Genomic DNA, 18,310 nt, shown 5'->3' with positions numbered 1-18,310 from the left:
TTAATCTTTGCGTAGTTCCCCAATATCCCAGCTGCTTTCCCTGCAGCCAGCTGTTCTGCGGTCCCAGAGCCAAACATCCTCCTGCCCTCTCTGCTGCTGGCACCCAGGCCACAGGGGCTGCTGGTCAGGTTCAGAGCAGCTCCAGGGTGCCTTTACCTCATGAAAGCATCCCAGAGCCCTGGGCAAGCGCATGGGGGATCTCATCCCGTACATTTTCCAGTCCCTCCTCTGAGACATCTCTGGGATGTTCCCATTATATATCGCGTAGGTTCAGCCCATTGACGCTGGGGGTAGAACTTGCCTCAGCCCCATTTCTTGGGTATATTCCAGTACTGGGGTGATGCCTGACTCCCCCTGAGCCCCCCATCTGGTAGCAGGAGCCTGTCTGGCTCCCCCTGCCCTCCCCACCGCCTGTGTGGGGGACACATCCAAAGCTGGTGGATGGAGGGGAGCCCAGCCAGCACGCTCCGCCCCAGGGTTGCAATCTCACACGCCAAGAGACAACCTGGTTTCCAGGTGTCCCAGCAAAGTGGATCATGGCCAAAGGCAGCTGCAGAGATTCCTGGAAATGTGTTTTCTTGACACAAGAGCAGAAATCCCCCACAGAGGCTGTGTGCACGGCGCGGAGTGCCAGCAGCTCACCGGCTGCGTGGGCACTGCAGGGAGTGCAGACCAGCACTGCCGCTGCAAACCTTCACAGGAGCGCAGGGATGGGGAGCTGTTGCTCCTTGGGATGGTGATTCATCACCGGGCCAGTGCCACCTGCAGTGATGTCCCTTAACCAGCCTGCTTCGGCCCTGATACATGGCATGTGGGATGCTTAGAGCAGAGGGGCTGTGCAACCAGGGCAAGGGATGGTGAAGGGGGTCTCACTGCTGACAGCAGCTGCCTTGTAGGTGTTTGGAGAGATGCCAGAGCCAGGCTCTTCTTGGAGGGGTCCAGGGACAGGACAAGAGTCAACAGCATCAGTTGCATCCAGGGAATTTCCCACTGACAATAGGAAAAATATTTCCCCATAAGCAGTGAACAAATCCTGGAGCAGGATGTCCATCCCTCTGCCCTCTCGCTTGCTCCAGCTTTGGTCTGTCCTGGCACCTCAGCAGAGAGCGCTCCACAGCCCTTCCAGAGGGATAATTACCTACCTGGGGAAAAGACACAGGGCTGGGACCTGGGGACCTCAGTAGGTCCCTGCACTCCTCTCAGCACTAGGAGACAGCAGGCTCTGCCCCTTCCCTGCTCCACAGTAAAAAGCAAGAGGAGACTCCAGCCATGCCACCGCCCAAGGTTCTCTATCCTTGCGCTGGCACTGGCACCAGCCTTGTGCATGGCGGGGTCTGCTCCTTCAGGAGAGCATCGCCTTCAGCCACTCCTGTGCCCCGACAAGCCAGCACTGTGCCAAAAGGTTAGGCAGGGGCGAACGGGCAGGATGAGTGGCACAAACAGGATGTGCCAGCTTAAATTCAGTTAGTACCTGCCATCTTCTAGTACTCACAAGCTATTGAAGAGAAATTTTGGCTGGTGGAAGAGGAGTTTAGGTGGCAGAGGATTAGTGTCAGTCATCAGCCCCAGCCTCCCTTGCAAGTCTGGGGATGCAGGCTGATTCTGGGACCTGGTCTCCACTTGATCTCCCCAGGGTGCTGCCAAAGAAATGCCACAGCAGGGAGACAGTGGCTTCTGGGTGCTGAAGCTGGTGGCCAACTTCTAGGCACCGCCGCTCCTAATCCGCAGCCATTTCCTCCCCAGAGGCTGGACTGACAGCGCGAAGCCCCCTGCGGAGAGGGGACCCCAAAAACAGAGCCCTGACCCACCAGCGAGGGATGCTGGGGGTGCTGCCCAATGACAAACCCTCACCTCCTTGCATGTTTGGTGGGTTTGGCAGCTACCAAAGCATGCCCAAGTACTGCCAAGGGGTGCTGGGGGTCTCATCCTGTGGGACCCCCCTCCAAGCACTGCTGGGGTCCTGGTCCCCGCAGCAAGCAGGGAGGCTCCTCTGCCACTTTCCTGGCACAAGGGACTCCCACCTGCTGCTGGCTCCTGGCTGGCCATGCACTGAAAGCAATGTGTCCAGTGTCAGGAATACATCTTTCTGGGGATGAACCCCTTAACCACCCCTGGCTGTGGGGGACCCCCTGCCCTCGTGCTGCCCATGGTCCCTGCCAACACATGGGCAGGAACGAGCAGTTCTGCCTCTTCCCAGCAGCTGTCTGGGTGCCAAGTGGGTGAAAGTGCAGCGGCTTCGGTTGCCTCTGCTCCCCAGGAGGAGCATCGGAGGGTGAGGAAAGGGGCTTTCCGCTCGCGTTGTGAAAGGGGAATGTGACGGGTTTCCCCCCAGCCCCACTGGGGTCAGTGGGACTTCTAAGAGGAGAGCGGTCATCTCTGAAGTGCATCCCTGTGGCATGCAGGGAGGTCACCCCATCCTCCTCGCAGGGCTGAGCCTCAGGGACCAGACGAGGCGGCACAGATGGGGAAGGGGGGATGTTTCGGGACCCAGGCTCTTCAGAGGCACATGCAGGCAGGGAAGAGTCGGGGGATCCAGTCCGATTTGTGAAGAGGAGAGAGCATTGTGTGCACTGACCCATTTAAGCCTTATCCAGAGCAATTTTGGAGTGCTGGAGCTCCAGCCCTGAGGACACCACGAGCAGCATTAAGCATCTCTCAGCACTCACCCCTGCAGAAGCCTCGAAAATGCAACTGTTAATTAAAGTGGAAACTATGCGGGGGGGGGCAATCCCCATGTGAAATCCAACCATCAAAATGTAAATGAGCCATGTGAGCATCACCTCCATCCCCAGGCTCTCCTCGGGGAGCACCAGCCATGCTGCCACCCTCCCAGAGACCTTCTGGCTGTAGGGCCCCTTAGGACAGCTGCACCCCGCCGGCTGGTGGGCTCCAGTGTGCTCCCCCTCGGGCTGCCTTGTGGTGCTCAGCTTTCCACCTCCAAGCTACCGAGCCGGAAAGGGCAAAGGGGGAATTTCAGCAAATTCCAGGCACAGCCAGCCCCTGGGGCAGGATCTGGCCTGGCTGCATTCACTTCATTGGGAAATACTGGGCAGGCATTGCAGATGTTTCAATTTCCCTTGCAACACTCGGCACAAGGGAGCCTCCCACAAGGCTCCCATTGCAGTCCCCATCCTGGTCCAGTGCAAGGACTGGGGCTACCACCAGCGCATGTGTCTCAGGGCCCCGCTGGAGCTCCTTTAGCTGAGGGAACCCAGTCAATCTGATTTAAATGGAGTTAGAGGGAAAAAAACAGCAAGTCATGCCTTTGCCCAGAGGGAGCAAAGATGGTCCTGAGGATCTGGCTAAGAGGGATGAGGAAGGTGCCAATTCCTGCTCTGTCAGAGCCCGTCTGTCATTGGCTTTGGTGTCACTGATGTTGAGGTCACCATAGGCAATGGGCAACAGAGCCAAGACCCTTCAGCTGGGTCTTACTTGACCGCCCCAGGTGAGCACCCATTTCCTGGGGTCCCTGCAACACACGTGTCCCTCAGCATCATCCTTGGCTTATGCATTTTTCCAGTCAGGTGCTTCCTGCAAATATCCTCAGATACGTTGTGATGGCACTGAGATGGCAGTGGCCAGGTGAGATGCCCCCAGCCCTCGCTCCCTGCTGTCACACTGCCTGTCCTGCTCTCTGCAGTCTCTCCAGGGGTTTCAGGAGGGGATGGCTGGGGAACAGCTTGGAGAGCTGTGCAGGAAACAGACGATCAGCAACTTCCTTGCCATCTCCTGTATGGCTTGGTAAATAGGATGCCCTGTGAGGCTGCACACTACAGTCACCTGTGGGCAAGAACACAGGATGGACCAAAACCCTTGGAGGCTGCTCTCTTTCACTGCTCTGTTGTCTCTTAGGCTGAGATCGGGCAGAGGAGGCTGTGGGGTTCTTGGTCTGGTGGAGCTCCGTGACATGGCTCACTTTGGTCCCACCACAGGACATCTGCAGAGGAGAGCAGCTGCTCTTCCATTGTGCCTTGCAGAGTTGCATCCCAGGAGCAGGTCTGCAATCCCCAGATAGATGGGAAGGAAGTGGAGGGACCTGGGGATCTGAGGAAGTGGAAGGAGGACTAGCAGCATGAAGACACCCCAAAACCAATGGCGTGGGGTGGAGGGACGGACCTGGTATGCATGTCTCCAGGTGAGCCTCGCTGGAGCTCAGCCCTGCATCACAGCCCAGCACGCTTCTCTGCCGGCTCCAGCCCGGAGCGCTGTCTGTGCCAGCTAATGACTTCAGCTAATCATTTGGCCCGGGTTCAAGACTTCCCTTTTCTTGGCTGTACTCTGTGGTTTCTGTCTTGCCTGGCTACTTTCTGCTGTCACTGAAGCCTTTCTGCTCCAGGGTGGCCGACTTCTCCCAACTTTTTGCTCTGCTTGACACAGTTGCCTTGCCTGCAGAATGTCTAGGGGCACTTGTACTGCCCTTGCACACCCATTGCCCCCGGCATATGCTGCATCCATGCTGCCTTGTCTTTGCACGTGGGGTGAAGCAGCGAGCTTGCTCTGCTGTGGGTACGGCTGTGTGAATCCTCCTCTGCTGCTTCAGTGCGGCTTCGTCTTAGAGCAGCATCTTCTTTACATCGCTTGTCTCGGCTGGGGCCCGTGGATTTAACTCCTCCGTGGGGAAGGGGTTTTGGTCCTGCTGCACTCTCCAGATCCCAGCCTATCAGCCTCTCCCTTCAACCTCTCACAGGGAATCTCCTCGGAGGTGTTTCCCTGGCCACCTGCCTCTCAGCAAGAGGCTCCCACTAACCCTGACTCCTTATTTTCCTTAAAAGCAGCATTCAGCAGGGAAGCTGGAAGCAATGTGCAGGCACAGGCACACGCGGGGCTGCTTCTGTGCATCCATGTTGGTGCTCACGTGTGCCTTCCTGCCCAGGTATCAGCACTCCGACGCTCTCCCACAAGCCCTGCTTTTGGGGTAACATTTAGGGTAAACTAGAGCATGCCCACGTGCATGTTTTTTAACCTGTCTTAGCCTAAGGCCCACCTAGCATTTTAAGGGGAAAAAACCTGCCTGTGTGGTGTTTACATCCGCAGCCATGGAGACACCAGGATGCATTTCACACGCTGGCTCACTCCTGCGATCCACTAGTGCTTTGCTGTTTGTGGTTGCAGACATATTCAGCTGGGCCTCATTTCTAGGGGGTTTTTGCAATCGTTTCACAATCCCCTGACAGCACGACGAGCACAAGAAGGAGTCCGGCGGAAGGCTGGGCCAGCCTCGCAGGGCTGGCTGCAGTGCGTCCCCAGCAAAAGCAGGGCTGCCTCCAGCCCTCCCACGGCAGCCCTGTCTGGCTCCCAGTGTGCGGGTGTCAGTTCCCAGGCTCCCAGCAAGGCCCGGGCCAGAGCACAGCCTCATTAATAACTTGGTATAATGCTGTTTTCCCAAAATAGCCAGGAGCAAGCAGCCGTGCTTGTCCGGGGAGGGTCGGAGTTGGAGGGTCAGGCTTGGCCGTGAGCAGAAGATGCCGTGTACAAAACCATTTAGTGTCACCATGTCGGGACTTCTCAGTGGGGATGGCTGAGCAAACAGGACGGCTTCACCTTGCCGGGCAACACAGCTGCAAGAGAAGGGACTGACAAGGTCCCCCTCCCCTGTGCCAGCAGCTGCCAGCCCCTGCACCCCAGGGACACAGCGCTCAGAGGGGCTGCAAAGGCCAGGACCCGGGAGTGTGTGGGGCAGAAGAGCAGCCCCCTGCGCAGCCCCTCATGCCCCGCCAAAGCCCATCACAACAGCCAGAAGAAGTGAGTTTGGTTCTAAAGGATATATTTTATTGCCTTGCATCCTGTCCAAAATCTGATCTGGCAGACGGCCGCCTGCTCCCACACGGAGGAGAGGGCAGCACGGAGCCAGCTCAGCACCCGTCCCGTACTCAGGGCCGGTATCTTGGACTTCACAGTTTCTTTACACAGGCTTAAAATAATAAGACCTAAACACCCATCTAATAAAGCAGTCAAACCAGATAAATGTGTTTGATAGAAACACTCAGCTACAAGCTTTACTGTAGCCAACACACAGCCTTTGCTGATACTGTTAAGCTCTGCAAATCCTATTATTGCAATTATATGATTTAATAGACCTTTACTGACCAAAGTCCACGTCTGAAGTCTCTGCAAGCAGATAGCACTGCGGCTGCGGCACAGCCCTTTGACTTGCTCCTTCTCGGCATGCTGGAGGGGGTTTGCAAGCACAGAGGAGATGCCGTTTCCCAGCGAGCCCTGCCCCAGAGGTCTGTGCCCCCTCTACTTGTAGCCTCCTCTTATGGTGTCCTCGGGTTAACGACTTCTCATTTCACTAGAGGTTTGGGATAGAGCTGCTCTCAAATGGCTGCAGCATGTCTGCAATGAATTTTGCAAAGTCTTCTATTCCCACACCTGCACAGCCTCACATGCAGTTTTCACTGTGTGGGCTTTTCAGATTTGGGAAGAAAGTATATGAAAGTTTCTTCTTTTTTTCAGAAAACTAAGCATTTGGCTTAATAATGTCTGAATCTCTGACAACAGCAAAACCAAGGGAGATAAAAGAGTAATATTCCACTCAAATGAACAATTTGTTCTGATTTCATGGCAATTTTGTACCTAAAAAAAAATCAAAGGGACAAATCCTGACTATCTTTCTACAAACTACACTGTAACAGTGCGCCATAAAAGCAAAAGGGAAAGCCTAGAACAGCCCTGACATACAGCCACATTGTCACCCCCGCTGCCCCCAAACCCTCCATCTCAGCCGCTAGTAATTGCCCTGCGAGGAAGAACCCAGCAAGCAGCCCGGGCAGGACCATGCGCACATGGGACCTGCCTGGCACCCCACAGCCCTGCAAGCCGAAAAGGAGCAAACAGGTGAGAGGGAAATGAAACGCAGCCATCATTTATTTGGTAGAAAAATAAGAGCAATCTTCCAGAAAAGCCAGCCTGCAGCATAAAGGGTAGTCTGTGAAGCACAAGGAGCCAGAAGTAAAGCCTTCCAGGAAGACTGAATGAAAGCACAGTCTTTAAATATAAATACAAATGTATAAAATCCCCCCAAAAAGTCATAGGAAAAGCTGCCATCCTGCCAGGCTACAGAAATCCCCTCTAGTGGGATGGCTGCCCACTTGCTCCTCGGGGTCATGGCTCAGCTCCGACGTGGGGCCAGGTCCCCACTGGCATGGCCATGGGGTGAGCGAGGACCTGGGTGCCCTCCGCCGCTGAGAGCACCCAGCCGGTGCAGGGGGTCTCAGCTGGGGAGATCTCTGCGGCAGGCACGGTAGTGCCGAGGGGGCTGCGGAGCAGCGGGCAGCCCCCTCGGCCAGCCCCATCGTCGCCCCGGGGCTGGTGGGCAGGTGGGTGGTCTGTGGGTGTCCGTTGCCAGGCGGTGGGTCGGTCATCGGTGGGTAAGGCGTCCGTCCTAAGGAAAGCAAGGAGGGGGCCATGAGGTGGAAAGGGTCTCAGCGAGAGCACCGACCCCAGCCGGGGGGGCCTTGCGTGATGTGCCTTGCCGAGTCCCCAAGCATTGCCTTGTAGTAGCAGCTCCAGAAAGAAATCTGATTTTAAGGCAAGCACAGATCAGGAGGGAGCTGTGCTCTGGGTGCCTCTGCATGGCAGCCATGGCTCTGGCAGCCCTCCCAGGCTCCACACCGGAGCTGAACACCCACCCTCCCACAGGGAAGGATCTTGGATGGGGGGCAGCACCCTCACCCCATCACCCTGCTGCCTCCCGCTTCGCTCCACCTACCTCTTCAGGCCTGGCTTAGACCCGCTGCCGCTTCTGCCGCCTGGGTCTGCCCCTGGGACGTGGGGACTGCGCCTTCTTCTTCTCCTTGTCATTCTTGCCTTGTTTGTCCAAGCTCTGCATCAACTTCCGAACAGCGGGGTCAGTGGGAGAGGCGCAGATTTGCTTGTCCTTCTTGGTGGTAAACCTGAGGGTGCAGGCGGAAAGGTTTGCTGGGGTGTGGGTATGGGGAGGAGAAGGCTGGAGTTCCGGATGGTCCTGAACGGAGCAGGGTACTTACACAACAGCAGTCAGGTAACATTCCAGCTCTGGTCCCTGGATGGTGTAGGACTTCACCAGACTCCTGGGGATGGGTTTCTGGCTGTACTTCAGGCAGCAGTCCGAGGCCGAGCTGCCAATGCCTGGGAGCAAGTGGGACATATGGGATTTCGGACCTTCACCAAGCCAGGGCTTCTTCCCAGGACTGGGGAGCACAGCACAGCTGTCTGACGGCACGGGCTTACTTGGTGTCATTCATGGGAGAGATGCTGGGGCAGCCCATGAGGGTGGGAGCTCTCAACCCCAGCGCCCAGTTGCAGGTCTGACCCTGCCCCAGGGATACCTGACACCAATTTCACCGCTGGTGGAGGGGAAACTGAGGCAGAGACGAGCTCCTTGCAAAGGGACTGAAACTCATCCTCCCTTCTACACTTTTAATCTCGGGGTGCTGCTGCCCCACCAGCCACGTGCACACACGCACACGCTCCCACGCCGAGCAAGCGCTGCAAGCCGGTGCTGCACAGCAACCGGGCGCGTGCATGCGCACACCCCGCTACACACGACCGCACCGCAAACCGTGCACGCACCCGCACACGCCACAGGCTACCCGTACCCCCTGCCCCATCCCACCCGCGGGCAGGCTGGAGGTCTTCGCCACCCTCACCTTGAGCCTGGGCAAGGACCGGGGTAGCAGCCAGCAGCAGCAGGAGCAGGCGCAGAGCCATGGCGAGGGCTGAGCCGGGCAAGGCTGGGGAGCAGGACGAGCACTGCTGCCTCGTGCTGAGCCTGCTCCTTTTTATCTCTGGACGCTTTGCTTTCATTTTCGGTCAGGCTGGCAGGCAGCCCGCCAGCCGGCCGAGAGGCCAGTGATGGAGAAGTGGGAGGGTGGGGGATTCCTGTAAGCCACAAGCCCCCCTTTACAGACGCGTCCTGTCTTGTTCCCAGCTGCCCATCACGGCGCGGGGTGCCAGGTGGGGGGCACGCTGACGGATACACGGTCCCCATCACGGATAGATGAGTTTGTGCGCTCCTGTTTCCTACCCTGTCTTGCAACCTGCCGCTACCTGCTCCTGGAGGGCTGGGTGTTGCTTCTTGCCGGTTTGTAACCCAGGCAGGGGCCCTGGCGGGTGGCCAAGCCATTAGCAAAACCGAGGAGTCCATCTCTTTCGCTCCCCCTTCTCGTGCTTTGCTTCCAAGCCAAGACACCCACCTCACACAGGTGAGAAGGGGCTCAGGGTGACCCCATATCCCAGCCCCCTCAGCCCCCATCCCTGCCGAGCCGCTTCAGGGACCTCCCCAAACAGCTGAACACATCTGCAGGGCTTGGGTCTGCGAGGGTCAGGCTGCAAATGGGGCTGGGGGGAGAGAGCACAGCCCACCATATGATGCTGCTGATACCTAATCGTGGGGAGCTGAGGGTGAGTGGGAGCCTTGACCAGTTGGAGGAATGGGCTGACGGGAACCTCCTCAAGTTTAACGCAGACAAGATACCAAGTCCCACGAGAAGGATGGTGTGACCCTATGCAGCTGGACAGGTTGGGCATGGCTGGCAAGATGGGGGCTATGCAAAAGTGGACCTAGGGAAGCTGAACTGGAGCCCAGAGGGTACCCCTGTGGTGGCAAAGGCCACCCACAGAGATGGCCATGTGGCCGGACCAAGCCCTGAACAACCCAGTGTAACACCAGTCCTGCTCACTGGAGGGTATGGCCAGAGACCTCCACATTTTCATGTGATCACCAGGGCATGGTCTGGAAGAGACCAAGGATGGAGGTTTCACAACCACTTTGGCCGACCTGTTCCAGTGCTTGAAACGTTCTTATGTTGAAAACATTTTCCCCACTATTTAATTGGAGTTTCCTTGCATGCATCTGGTGCCACCGCCTCTTGCCTACCCCAAGGCCCCTCTGAGAAGAGCCAGCATCTCTCCGACTCCCCTGGGCAGGCCCCACCAGCAAGGAACCCCCTTTGCTGTCCCATCCCCAGCTTCACCACCCCGATGCTCACAGCCCCTCTTCGCCCACCCCAGCCTCCAGCTCCTTAGACAGCCCTGGTCCCGCTGCCCACGTCAGCTGTACCCTGGGAGCCCTGACGGGATGCAGAGCCCCAGCGGGCTCTCCCCAATGCCGGGGGGGGCCAAGCCCCTTCCCAGGCCCCACTGTCACAGCCTGGGGTGCAGCCCCAGGACTTTTCACCGATTCCTGATAAGGACCCTCATAAACAGTTATCGAGGGCAATGAGTAACCCAGGGGGAGACCAAAGTCCCGGCTGCTGCAGAAAGCAGAGCTGTGATAAGATGCCCACACTCTCGCCCCCTCAGCAGGGAGGGTCACAGCAGGGGCGGGCTCACCAGCAACTGCCCTGCAGCCCTCTCTTGGGCAAGGAGACCAGCAAGCTGCAACAGATCGCTGCCTTCCTCGGGGACAGGGTGGGTGCCTGGGGCAGCAGGGAATCGAGGGTTGCACTCCTGGGTCTTCCTCCATCACCCGTGCAGAAAAGAAAGGGAGCTCCCACTCTGGGGGGGTACCCATGTACCCAGCGCCCAAATGGGGGGGAGGCAGCTCCCCACACACTTGCTCAGCACCAAGGCTGTTGTGGCCTTGGGGCGTGCAGCAGGCACAGGCCACAGGCAGCAGCGGGTCACCAGCGAGTGCAGCTCCCCGTCATGCCTGGCAGCACGGGGAACTGCTACCTGGAGGCATCCAATGTGCTGTCACCCATCCCTCCAACCCCAAAGCACCAGCGGCATCAGGAAGGGGCAGGAAAAGGACAGCCATGCTGGCACTTAATGCCTTTCCAGCCCTTACCTGTGCACCCTCTCTGGGCAGCAGCACCCAGGTACTGAGCACCTGGATGAATGCCCACCCTTGGCATGGCTGAGACACTGTCCCTTTGCTAAGAGAAGCTGCAGGAGCACTGATCCCATAGCCTTCCACACTGGTGAAGTCCTCCCAGAGCCTATGAGGTATCAGGACAAGTGATGTGCAGGGAGGGGAGACATGTCACGGGTTGTCCCCAGCGCAGACCACTCCAGCCCAGGGCTCCCTCTGCTCCCAGAGGAGCCCAGGAGAGCTCTGTGGTCCCAGCACAGAGCCCAAATCCCTTCCTTGCCTAGTCCCAGCGTCAGACATGGCAGCAGGTACCTGGAAAGCCTCTGCCTCTCTGCATGTTTTCAAGACACAGCAGCAGCATCCTCAGGCCAGAGGCCAGCCCCAAATACGGTCTGAGCTGCTGAGCAGGGTGATGGCACGCATTCCCTTCACAGGCATCGGTCTTTGGCCCATGGATGCAGGACTGTCTGTACTGCAGGGCCCCATGGAAACCGTCCTGGGGATCCACGTCCCATCTCCTCTCCGGCCTCCTTTCCCTCAGAGCCCCCTTCACCGCTTCCTCTCCAAGTGCCTTACTCCGTCTCTTGTACCCCCATCTCAGGGAGAAGATAGGTTGTGTCTGGCAATGAGAAAGGGGCGAGCATATCTGTTCGCAGGGGGGTCACAAGGGAGACCAAACTTTTGGGATACAGAGGAGCTGCTGGGGGCTGGGTGGTGGAGGCAAGGCTTTTTAGGGCTCTCCAAAACCAGCAGCTGCTTTGGCCAGTCACGATTTCTTGCATGCACCCATATAACCCCATTTCTCACTAGCTTGGGCTCCTGCAGCTACCAGCCTTTTCCCGGTGCTCAGAGGTACAGAACGGAGGAGGGGGACATATCCAGGCAGGGTGCCCCTCTGCAGTTTCTCAGCTACAGGGAACCCCTTCCTGGCCCCAGGGTCTGTGTCAGACACCGTACAGAGCCTTTGCAACAGGATGTCATGCAGTGGTGCCTCCAACCACCCCCATGCTCGGGCAGCCCAGCTCCAGCCCTCCTTGCGTCCCTGTGGTGGAGGGATGTCCAGATGGCAGGAAGAGGGGAAAGTGTCGTAGGCAGAGACTATGATGTCCCTGCACACTGGGTGTGCAAAAACAGTGGGACCATAGCAAAGGTCACCAGACTGTCTTGCTTGTGAGCCTTTCCCAGGCAGTGAAACCACTGTGGCAGCTTGCAGGGACTCATTCAAGCCTCCACCCCAAATTCTTCCCATGTTTGCATCTTGCACCCCAGCACTAGAGCCTGGAGTTAATGTACAAATTACTTCCCTGGCTTCCAGCATCGCAGTTTCGTGGCATCTCACCCCATAATGCCAGACAGTCTCTCCTGACCCCTCTGCCCACCCAGCCCTGGGCTGCCCTCCAGCCCTGCAAAAGCCCCCAACTCTGTCCTGCTTAACGAGGCATGGGGTCTGCTGCCCAGGGCTGGCAGCAGAGGCACCTCGGGTACTCACACAGACCAAAGGCATCAAGGGGAGCCAACCAGGGGAGCTGGGAATTTCCAAATCCTTCTGGATGCTGCCTCCAAGCTAAAGTCACTGCTAACAGGAACAGGGTCGCGCAGCTCAGCTCAACCCGCTGACCAGCAAATTCCTTCCTGCAGAGGCCCCGATTCCCAGGACCCAGAGCAGAGGTAGTTTGCAAAGCCCAGCATGGAAAATCCCCGTGGCTGGGAAGGGGAGCGGGCTGCCTGCCAGGCACACCGTATAGAAACGCCATATAGCAAAACAGTCCTCGGGAAGCGGGAAAGAATTGCTGGAAGCCGTCGGCACACGAGCCGGGCAGGCTCCCCGCTGGCTGTCACCCCGTCCCCCGACGTTCGTCGAGGCTGATGGGAAGAGCGTGATGAGCACAACATGCTGGGAAGGGCAGGAAAGCAGGCTCCCTGGGAGTCCCCTCCCCGAGCAAGGGTGCCGGAGCCGGCTGGGCTTGGAGAGGGTCTTCGGGCAGGAGAATTTTGCCCCCCTGCACGTCCCAGGTGGAAGTTTGGGTTCCTAGCTGGGTGTGGGTGCAAAGAGTTAACCCTTTAGTTGCTGGTATGCCTGCAGAGCAGCTCAGCTGCTTCGGGGCAGGACACGCTCGCTGCTGGAAGATGTGCAGGGGGTTAGCGAGCAGTCTCAGAGGGACCCGAGCAGATCCTGTGCCGTGGAAAGATGCCCTCTTCCTACAGCATCTCCTGTGTGGCACGCAGTGCTGCCCGTAGTTCTCCTTCTGACCCAAAATCAAGGGACCGGGCAGGATCTGTGTTCTGTCTCCCCATGGAAAGCAGGCGGTCAGGGTTGCTCAGCTCTCAGCCCTCCTGATCCAGGCATTACCCGACACACAGGATCCTTTGGACTTGGGCTGTTGTGAGTGTGCACATTCATCACTACGTCACCAGGAAATACATTCAGTGCTGAAAGGGGTGCTGGCTCAGAGCCTGTCCCTCCGTGGCACGGTGGGGACCTCCATGGGGTGGCTGAGGTTCATGGTGGAAGGGGGACATGGCAGGAGGCTTCTGCTCTGGCAGAGATGCTAGGCCAGTGAGTGGGAGACCCTGCAGGGAAACGGGGTTCAACAGGTGTTTGCATAACCCTCCGAAAACTGTGCCCCTCTCAACCAGTCCTCACCCCTTCCACCAGCCACAGGCCCAGCCCTTCCTCTTCCACCGAGAAGCACATCAGTCCTCCATCCAGAAATCCCATGATTCCTCATATGGCAGCGTAAAACTAAGTGGAAACTGCTGGCGCCAACCCAGCCTTCGTTGAAAGCCGAGATATAACAAGTCATAAATCCTCTCACGGCAAAGCGAGCAGCAGCCGCGGAAGCAAGGCAAGGCGTGTGTGCCAGCCGAGCCAGGAGCTCTGCGCCGTTCGAGATGGGTGGGTTGGCTGGGCTCTGTCCAGGCAGGGATGCACACACGAGTGCGCTTTGTGCAAAGGTATTGTCGTGTGAACTCAGAGAGACTCGAGAAGCCGCTGGGAATAAAGCTGGCTGAGTGCTGCTGGAGAAGAGACTGCTCCTTCTCCATCTCGCTGCCGAGAGACGTCAAACTGTAGCTGACACCAGGCAGAGTCGTGCTGCAGACGCCCGGCGTCGGCCCAGCAGCCCGCTCTGCCCCATGCCTCTGGCAAGAGCTCAGTTCCACGGGCTGGAGAGCCTGGATCCAGCCTCTGGAGGAAACAGCAACTGGCATACGCGACACGTTCATCAGGAGAGGGGAAATGGAGACAGAGAAATTAAAGACGGTCAAAGGGAAATTAATCAAAACATCGAGAAGACTCTGGAGGGTTTGCAGAAGATATTAAAGCAACATGTAAACTAGGAACTGGATATGTTTCAGCCAAGATTGGAAAACATCAGAGCAGGGCTCTGTTCCTGGTGATGGCTCAGCTGGCTGCTCCAACCAGGGAAGCAGCCACCCAACACCCTGACAGCAGTGGAAAATGCAAAAGGCAGAGAGAAAGCAAAGAGAAAGGAGATGAAGCCCCATAAAGATAGGAGCTGCCAGGCACCAACACCAGGCAGAGACCCAACAGGTTGCCTGCCAGCTTCGTGGGCCACAAGCATCTGGACTTGACATCAGAGGGAGCACTGGTGCCAGGAGGGCACCCAAACAGTGGCCAGCTGAGCCCTTCCCAGCAGCCTGCATGGGAAGGAGACAGCTGCTGGGAAGGGACAGAAATGGCCAAACAGGCTGCGGGATCCCAGCTCCGCACTGGACTGGTCTCATCCTGCCTGGATGTAATTAGAAGATAGGAAGAAGTTAAGTACTCCATGCCTAAATACAATCGGTCATAAACAGCAATTCAGAGCAGCAGGACCCGTCAAAACCCGGCAATAGCTGACTCCACAGTGGGCACCTGAAGACATGAGGGGTGACCTGAGGGTCGTTTTGGCAACTAAGCAGACAGGAGTAGTGTGGAGGAGACACCCTGCACCACCAAGGAGATCCAAAACCTCCTCCCAGACACACAAAGAGCAGGGACTAACCCAGGTGCGCCAAAGACCTGTGGAGTCAAGACTGACCATTTGACCTGGCCATCAAATAGATGTCTCCAAGTGAAGGCAAAGAGAACACACTTGAACATGGTGAAGACAGTGTTTGAAGCTGGGACTCTGAGATGTCGCAGCCGGCCAGCAAGCATCCGAGCTCTTCGGTTCAGCGAGTGGCTGCAGGCGGTGTGCGATGGGCTGGGAGCAGTGCGAGGGGCTGGAAATTCCCTTTGGGGCTGGGGATCAGGCAACACGTCTGTTTACAGCAAGGGAAGAGCTGCAGGGCCAGAAGCCGGAGACCTCCCGGCAGCAGCCGCCTCCCAAAGCCCCACAGAACCTGCAATGGCAGCTCAGGGAAAATCACCCAGACAGCTTGCAAGCCTTTCCCGAAGGGTGCGCGGCTCAGGCGTCAGGAAGCAGGGGAGACACACCACCGTACACACCAAGGGGTCCCATCCCCACGCCTTAGCAGACCCCGCACGTTGCAGAGGTCTGGAGGAGCTCAGGGCTGCCAAGACGAGGCTGACGCCAGGTTCTGGTCCTGTGTCCCCCAGGAGTGACTGACTGTGATCACTGTCGCAAAGGGAAATTTACCCCTCCAAGAATACCACAAAGGCTGCAGCCCCTGTTTCCATCTGTGCAGGGCTACGCTCCAGGCCCAAAGCTGGCAGTTGGCAGCATTGCAAAACCCTGCATGCCTGCACGAAGGCAAGGTTACGCAGTCAAGAAAGAGGTCTATGAGACCAGTTGATATCGTTGGCGTTATGCGATATGCAGGGAGAGCATCCTCAGGACATACTGCTCTCTCCATTGCCTACAAATACCTCCCAGTGAACAGAAGATCACTTAGACAAATACCACAGCCCCTGAAGCCACTCAGGACACAGCTCTTCCAGTTGTGATCCATCCTATGCCCCTTAGGTTTCTCTCTCCACTCCACAAGGAGATGAGGCCAGATCCAAATCTTCCCAGGGCTTTCCAGATACAAATTATTCTCTGCCTGTTCACATCTCTTCCCACTCTCTCCAGAGCCTTATCAGACTCAGGCTGGAGTCTGAGTTCAGCAGAACAACTCACAGTAGTGGCTTCACCCTCCCATCACTGCCCAGGAGTGGCACAGCTTTAGCTTAAAAATAGGCTGATCTGCTGTAGTGGGTTAACCTCAGTAAGCAGCTAAACCTACAGCTCGCTCACTCCATCTTTCCTGAGTGGGATGGGGGAGAGAATCAGAAAAATTTTGGCTTGAGATAAAAAACAGTTTAATAGGTAAAGCAAAAGCTGCATGCACAAGCAAATCAAAATAAGGAATTCATTCACTACTTCCTATTGGCAGGTGTCTAGCCACTTCCAGGAAAGCCTTCATCACACTGATGAAGTAAATATCTTCATGGCACATAGCAGTTACCTGGGAAGACAAATGCCACAACTCCAAACTTCCCCCCTTCCTCCTTCTTTCCCCCAGCTTTCATTGCTGAACATGACAGCACATAGTACAGGATATCCCTTTGGTCAGCTGGGGTCAGCTGTCCCACCTGTGTCCCCTCCCAACTTCTCATGCAACCCCAGCTTACAGAAAAGGTGTTGAGACTGTGCAAACACCGTTCAGTAATTATTAAAACATCCCTGTGTTATCAACACTGTTTTGGTCACAAATCCAAAGCACAGCACCTTACGAGCTACCATGAAGAAAGTTGACTCTACCCCAGACAAAACCAGTACAATCTCCACCCCTTATTCGATGCCATTTTTGTCATGCTCAGGGCCCACACCATCCCATACAGACTCACTAACCACCACTCTCCTCCCCATTCTTTTATTTATGCGCAGATATCATTCCCTTAGTCCATGGGCCACCCTGTAAAATGTCCATAAAATGTCCACCAGGTTCATTTAGTCCACGACTTTGTGCTCCATCTATAATGGTGTTTACTCAGGACAGGAGAGGTGGTGTGTTGTGTGGAATTACTGGGCATCAAAGCCGCCTCAGGTCAGGTCACTGCTGCACTTGCACTGCTTCTCGTGAGGTTCATCCTCCATTAATTCAGGTGGTTCCTGCTATAGTAATTTCTATAACATGTAACTCACATCATGGTTTACCAAAATGTAAAGGTATATCCATCACAATTTCCACCTATGGACCAGGCTATAGGGTTTAATACTGCAATGAACTCCTGTTATAGCTCCTGTTGTGTTGTGGACTCATCCATGGGCACAGTCACTTCAGAGGAGAACCTGCTCTAGCATGGCCTTATCTGTGGGCCAGAATCTATCAGGGGTGTTCTTGCTCTAGTGTGGCCGTTTCCATGGACCACAGTCTCTTAAGGGTTATACCTGCTGTGGCGTGGACTTATACATGGCCACTGATGCTTCAAGGTGTACCTGTTGCAACACGGTCATATCCACAGCCACGAACACCTTGGGGTGTCCTCTCCCACGTGGACTCATCCACATGTGACAGTCCCTTTGGCTTGAGTTCACGCTGGAGTTCCAGCCTGTCCAGCGCAGCAGCACAGGAATGGCAGCAATGCCCTGGACATCTACCAGCCCAGGTGCACCGCTATTGCTGTTATCCAGATGTCACCAGGCACAGCAGAGTAAGATGATAAGCAGTATGTCAAGAAGCAAAAGTAAAAAGCAGTCACTGACAAGCACTAGAGTCTAATACACAGTAAGGCAAGCAAGCCTCATGGCAAGCGCAGGACCCTATCAATTAGCAGCTAAACAGCTGCAACAGCTATAAATTCAGTCTAGCACACTCCAATCAAAGTTGTCATTATCTTGAACCCTTCAAGCCCCATGTTGGGAGCCAAAAAGGACTCTATCCCAGCCAAAACCAGTACATCTGCCATATCCCACATCATAACCTATCTATTCCCTGGTTGGAGCTTCACCAGCCCACTCCAACTCTGACCATGACGCTGTGGAAGCCCTAGGGGGGATCAAGATCACTGCAAGCACAAATTGCGAGAGCCAACCTCCTTCTGCAGCTGAGGACAAAATTCAACAGTCAGGGAGATGTGTTCTGATAGACATGAAGGACAGAATCACAGAATCACAGAATAGTAGGGGTTGGAAGGGACCTCTGTGGGTCATCTAGTCCAACCGCCTGCCGAAGAAGGGTCACCTACAGCAAGCTGCACAGGACCTTGTCCAGGTGGGTCTTGAATATCTCCAGAGAAGGAGACTCCACAACCTCCCTGGGCAGCCTGTTCCAGTGCTCCGTCACCCTCAGAGGGAAGAAGTTCTTCCTCATGTTCAGATGGAACTTCCTGTGCCTCAGTTTGTGCCCAATGTTATGTTCATCCTGTCTGACCACAGGCCAGAAGCTATCATCAAATGAGCCCACTGTCATGATCAATCAGGTCAATTGCTTTTCAATAAGCACAACCTGGATAGCCCTGCTGTCCATCATATGTCCAGTCTCAATAGTTTCAGCAGCCACAATAACCCACGCTTGCAAAATGTGTGGCTGGCACAAGCGCTGAGAAATCACAAACAAGGCATT

General features: G+C 56.2%; 1 protein-coding gene across 1 annotated transcript; it reads right to left on the bottom strand.

Moving 5' to 3' along the window:
• Nucleotides 1-5,747: 5,747 nt before the first annotated feature.
• Nucleotides 5,748-8,722, bottom strand: LOC104336827 (C-C motif chemokine 21-like). Its single transcript, XM_075410829.1, has 4 exons — nucleotides 8,631-8,722; nucleotides 7,989-8,109; nucleotides 7,712-7,895; nucleotides 5,748-7,384 (listed from the first exon to the last, which is right to left on the bottom strand). Exons 1-3 carry the CDS (start codon nucleotides 8,689-8,691, stop codon nucleotides 7,727-7,729), a joined length of 351 nt encoding a protein of 116 aa, XP_075266944.1. The 5' UTR covers nucleotides 8,692-8,722; the 3' UTR covers nucleotides 5,748-7,384; nucleotides 7,712-7,726.
• Between the last annotated feature and the right edge of the window lie 9,588 nt (nucleotides 8,723-18,310).

The sequence above is a fragment of the Opisthocomus hoazin genome, chromosome Z (assembly GCF_030867145.1).
Source record: "Opisthocomus hoazin isolate bOpiHoa1 chromosome Z, bOpiHoa1.hap1, whole genome shotgun sequence".
NCBI classification, from domain to species: domain Eukaryota; kingdom Metazoa; phylum Chordata; class Aves; order Opisthocomiformes; family Opisthocomidae; genus Opisthocomus; species Opisthocomus hoazin.
This window is presented reverse-complemented; position numbering and strand designations above follow the sequence as displayed.

Coding starts and splice junctions, on each gene's coding strand:
- LOC104336827 (XM_075410829.1), bottom strand. CDS start 8,691: ATGGCTCTGCGCCTGCTCCTGCTGCTGCTGGCTGCTACCCCGGTCCTT. Junction 8,110..8,630: donor GGTCCTTGCCCAGGCTCAAG/GTGAGGGTGGCG, acceptor ACTTGCTCCCAG/GCATTGGCAGCTCGGCCTCG. Junction 7,896..7,988: donor TGTTACCTGACTGCTGTTGT/GTAAGTACCCTG, acceptor CTGCACCCTCAG/GTTTACCACCAAGAAGGACA.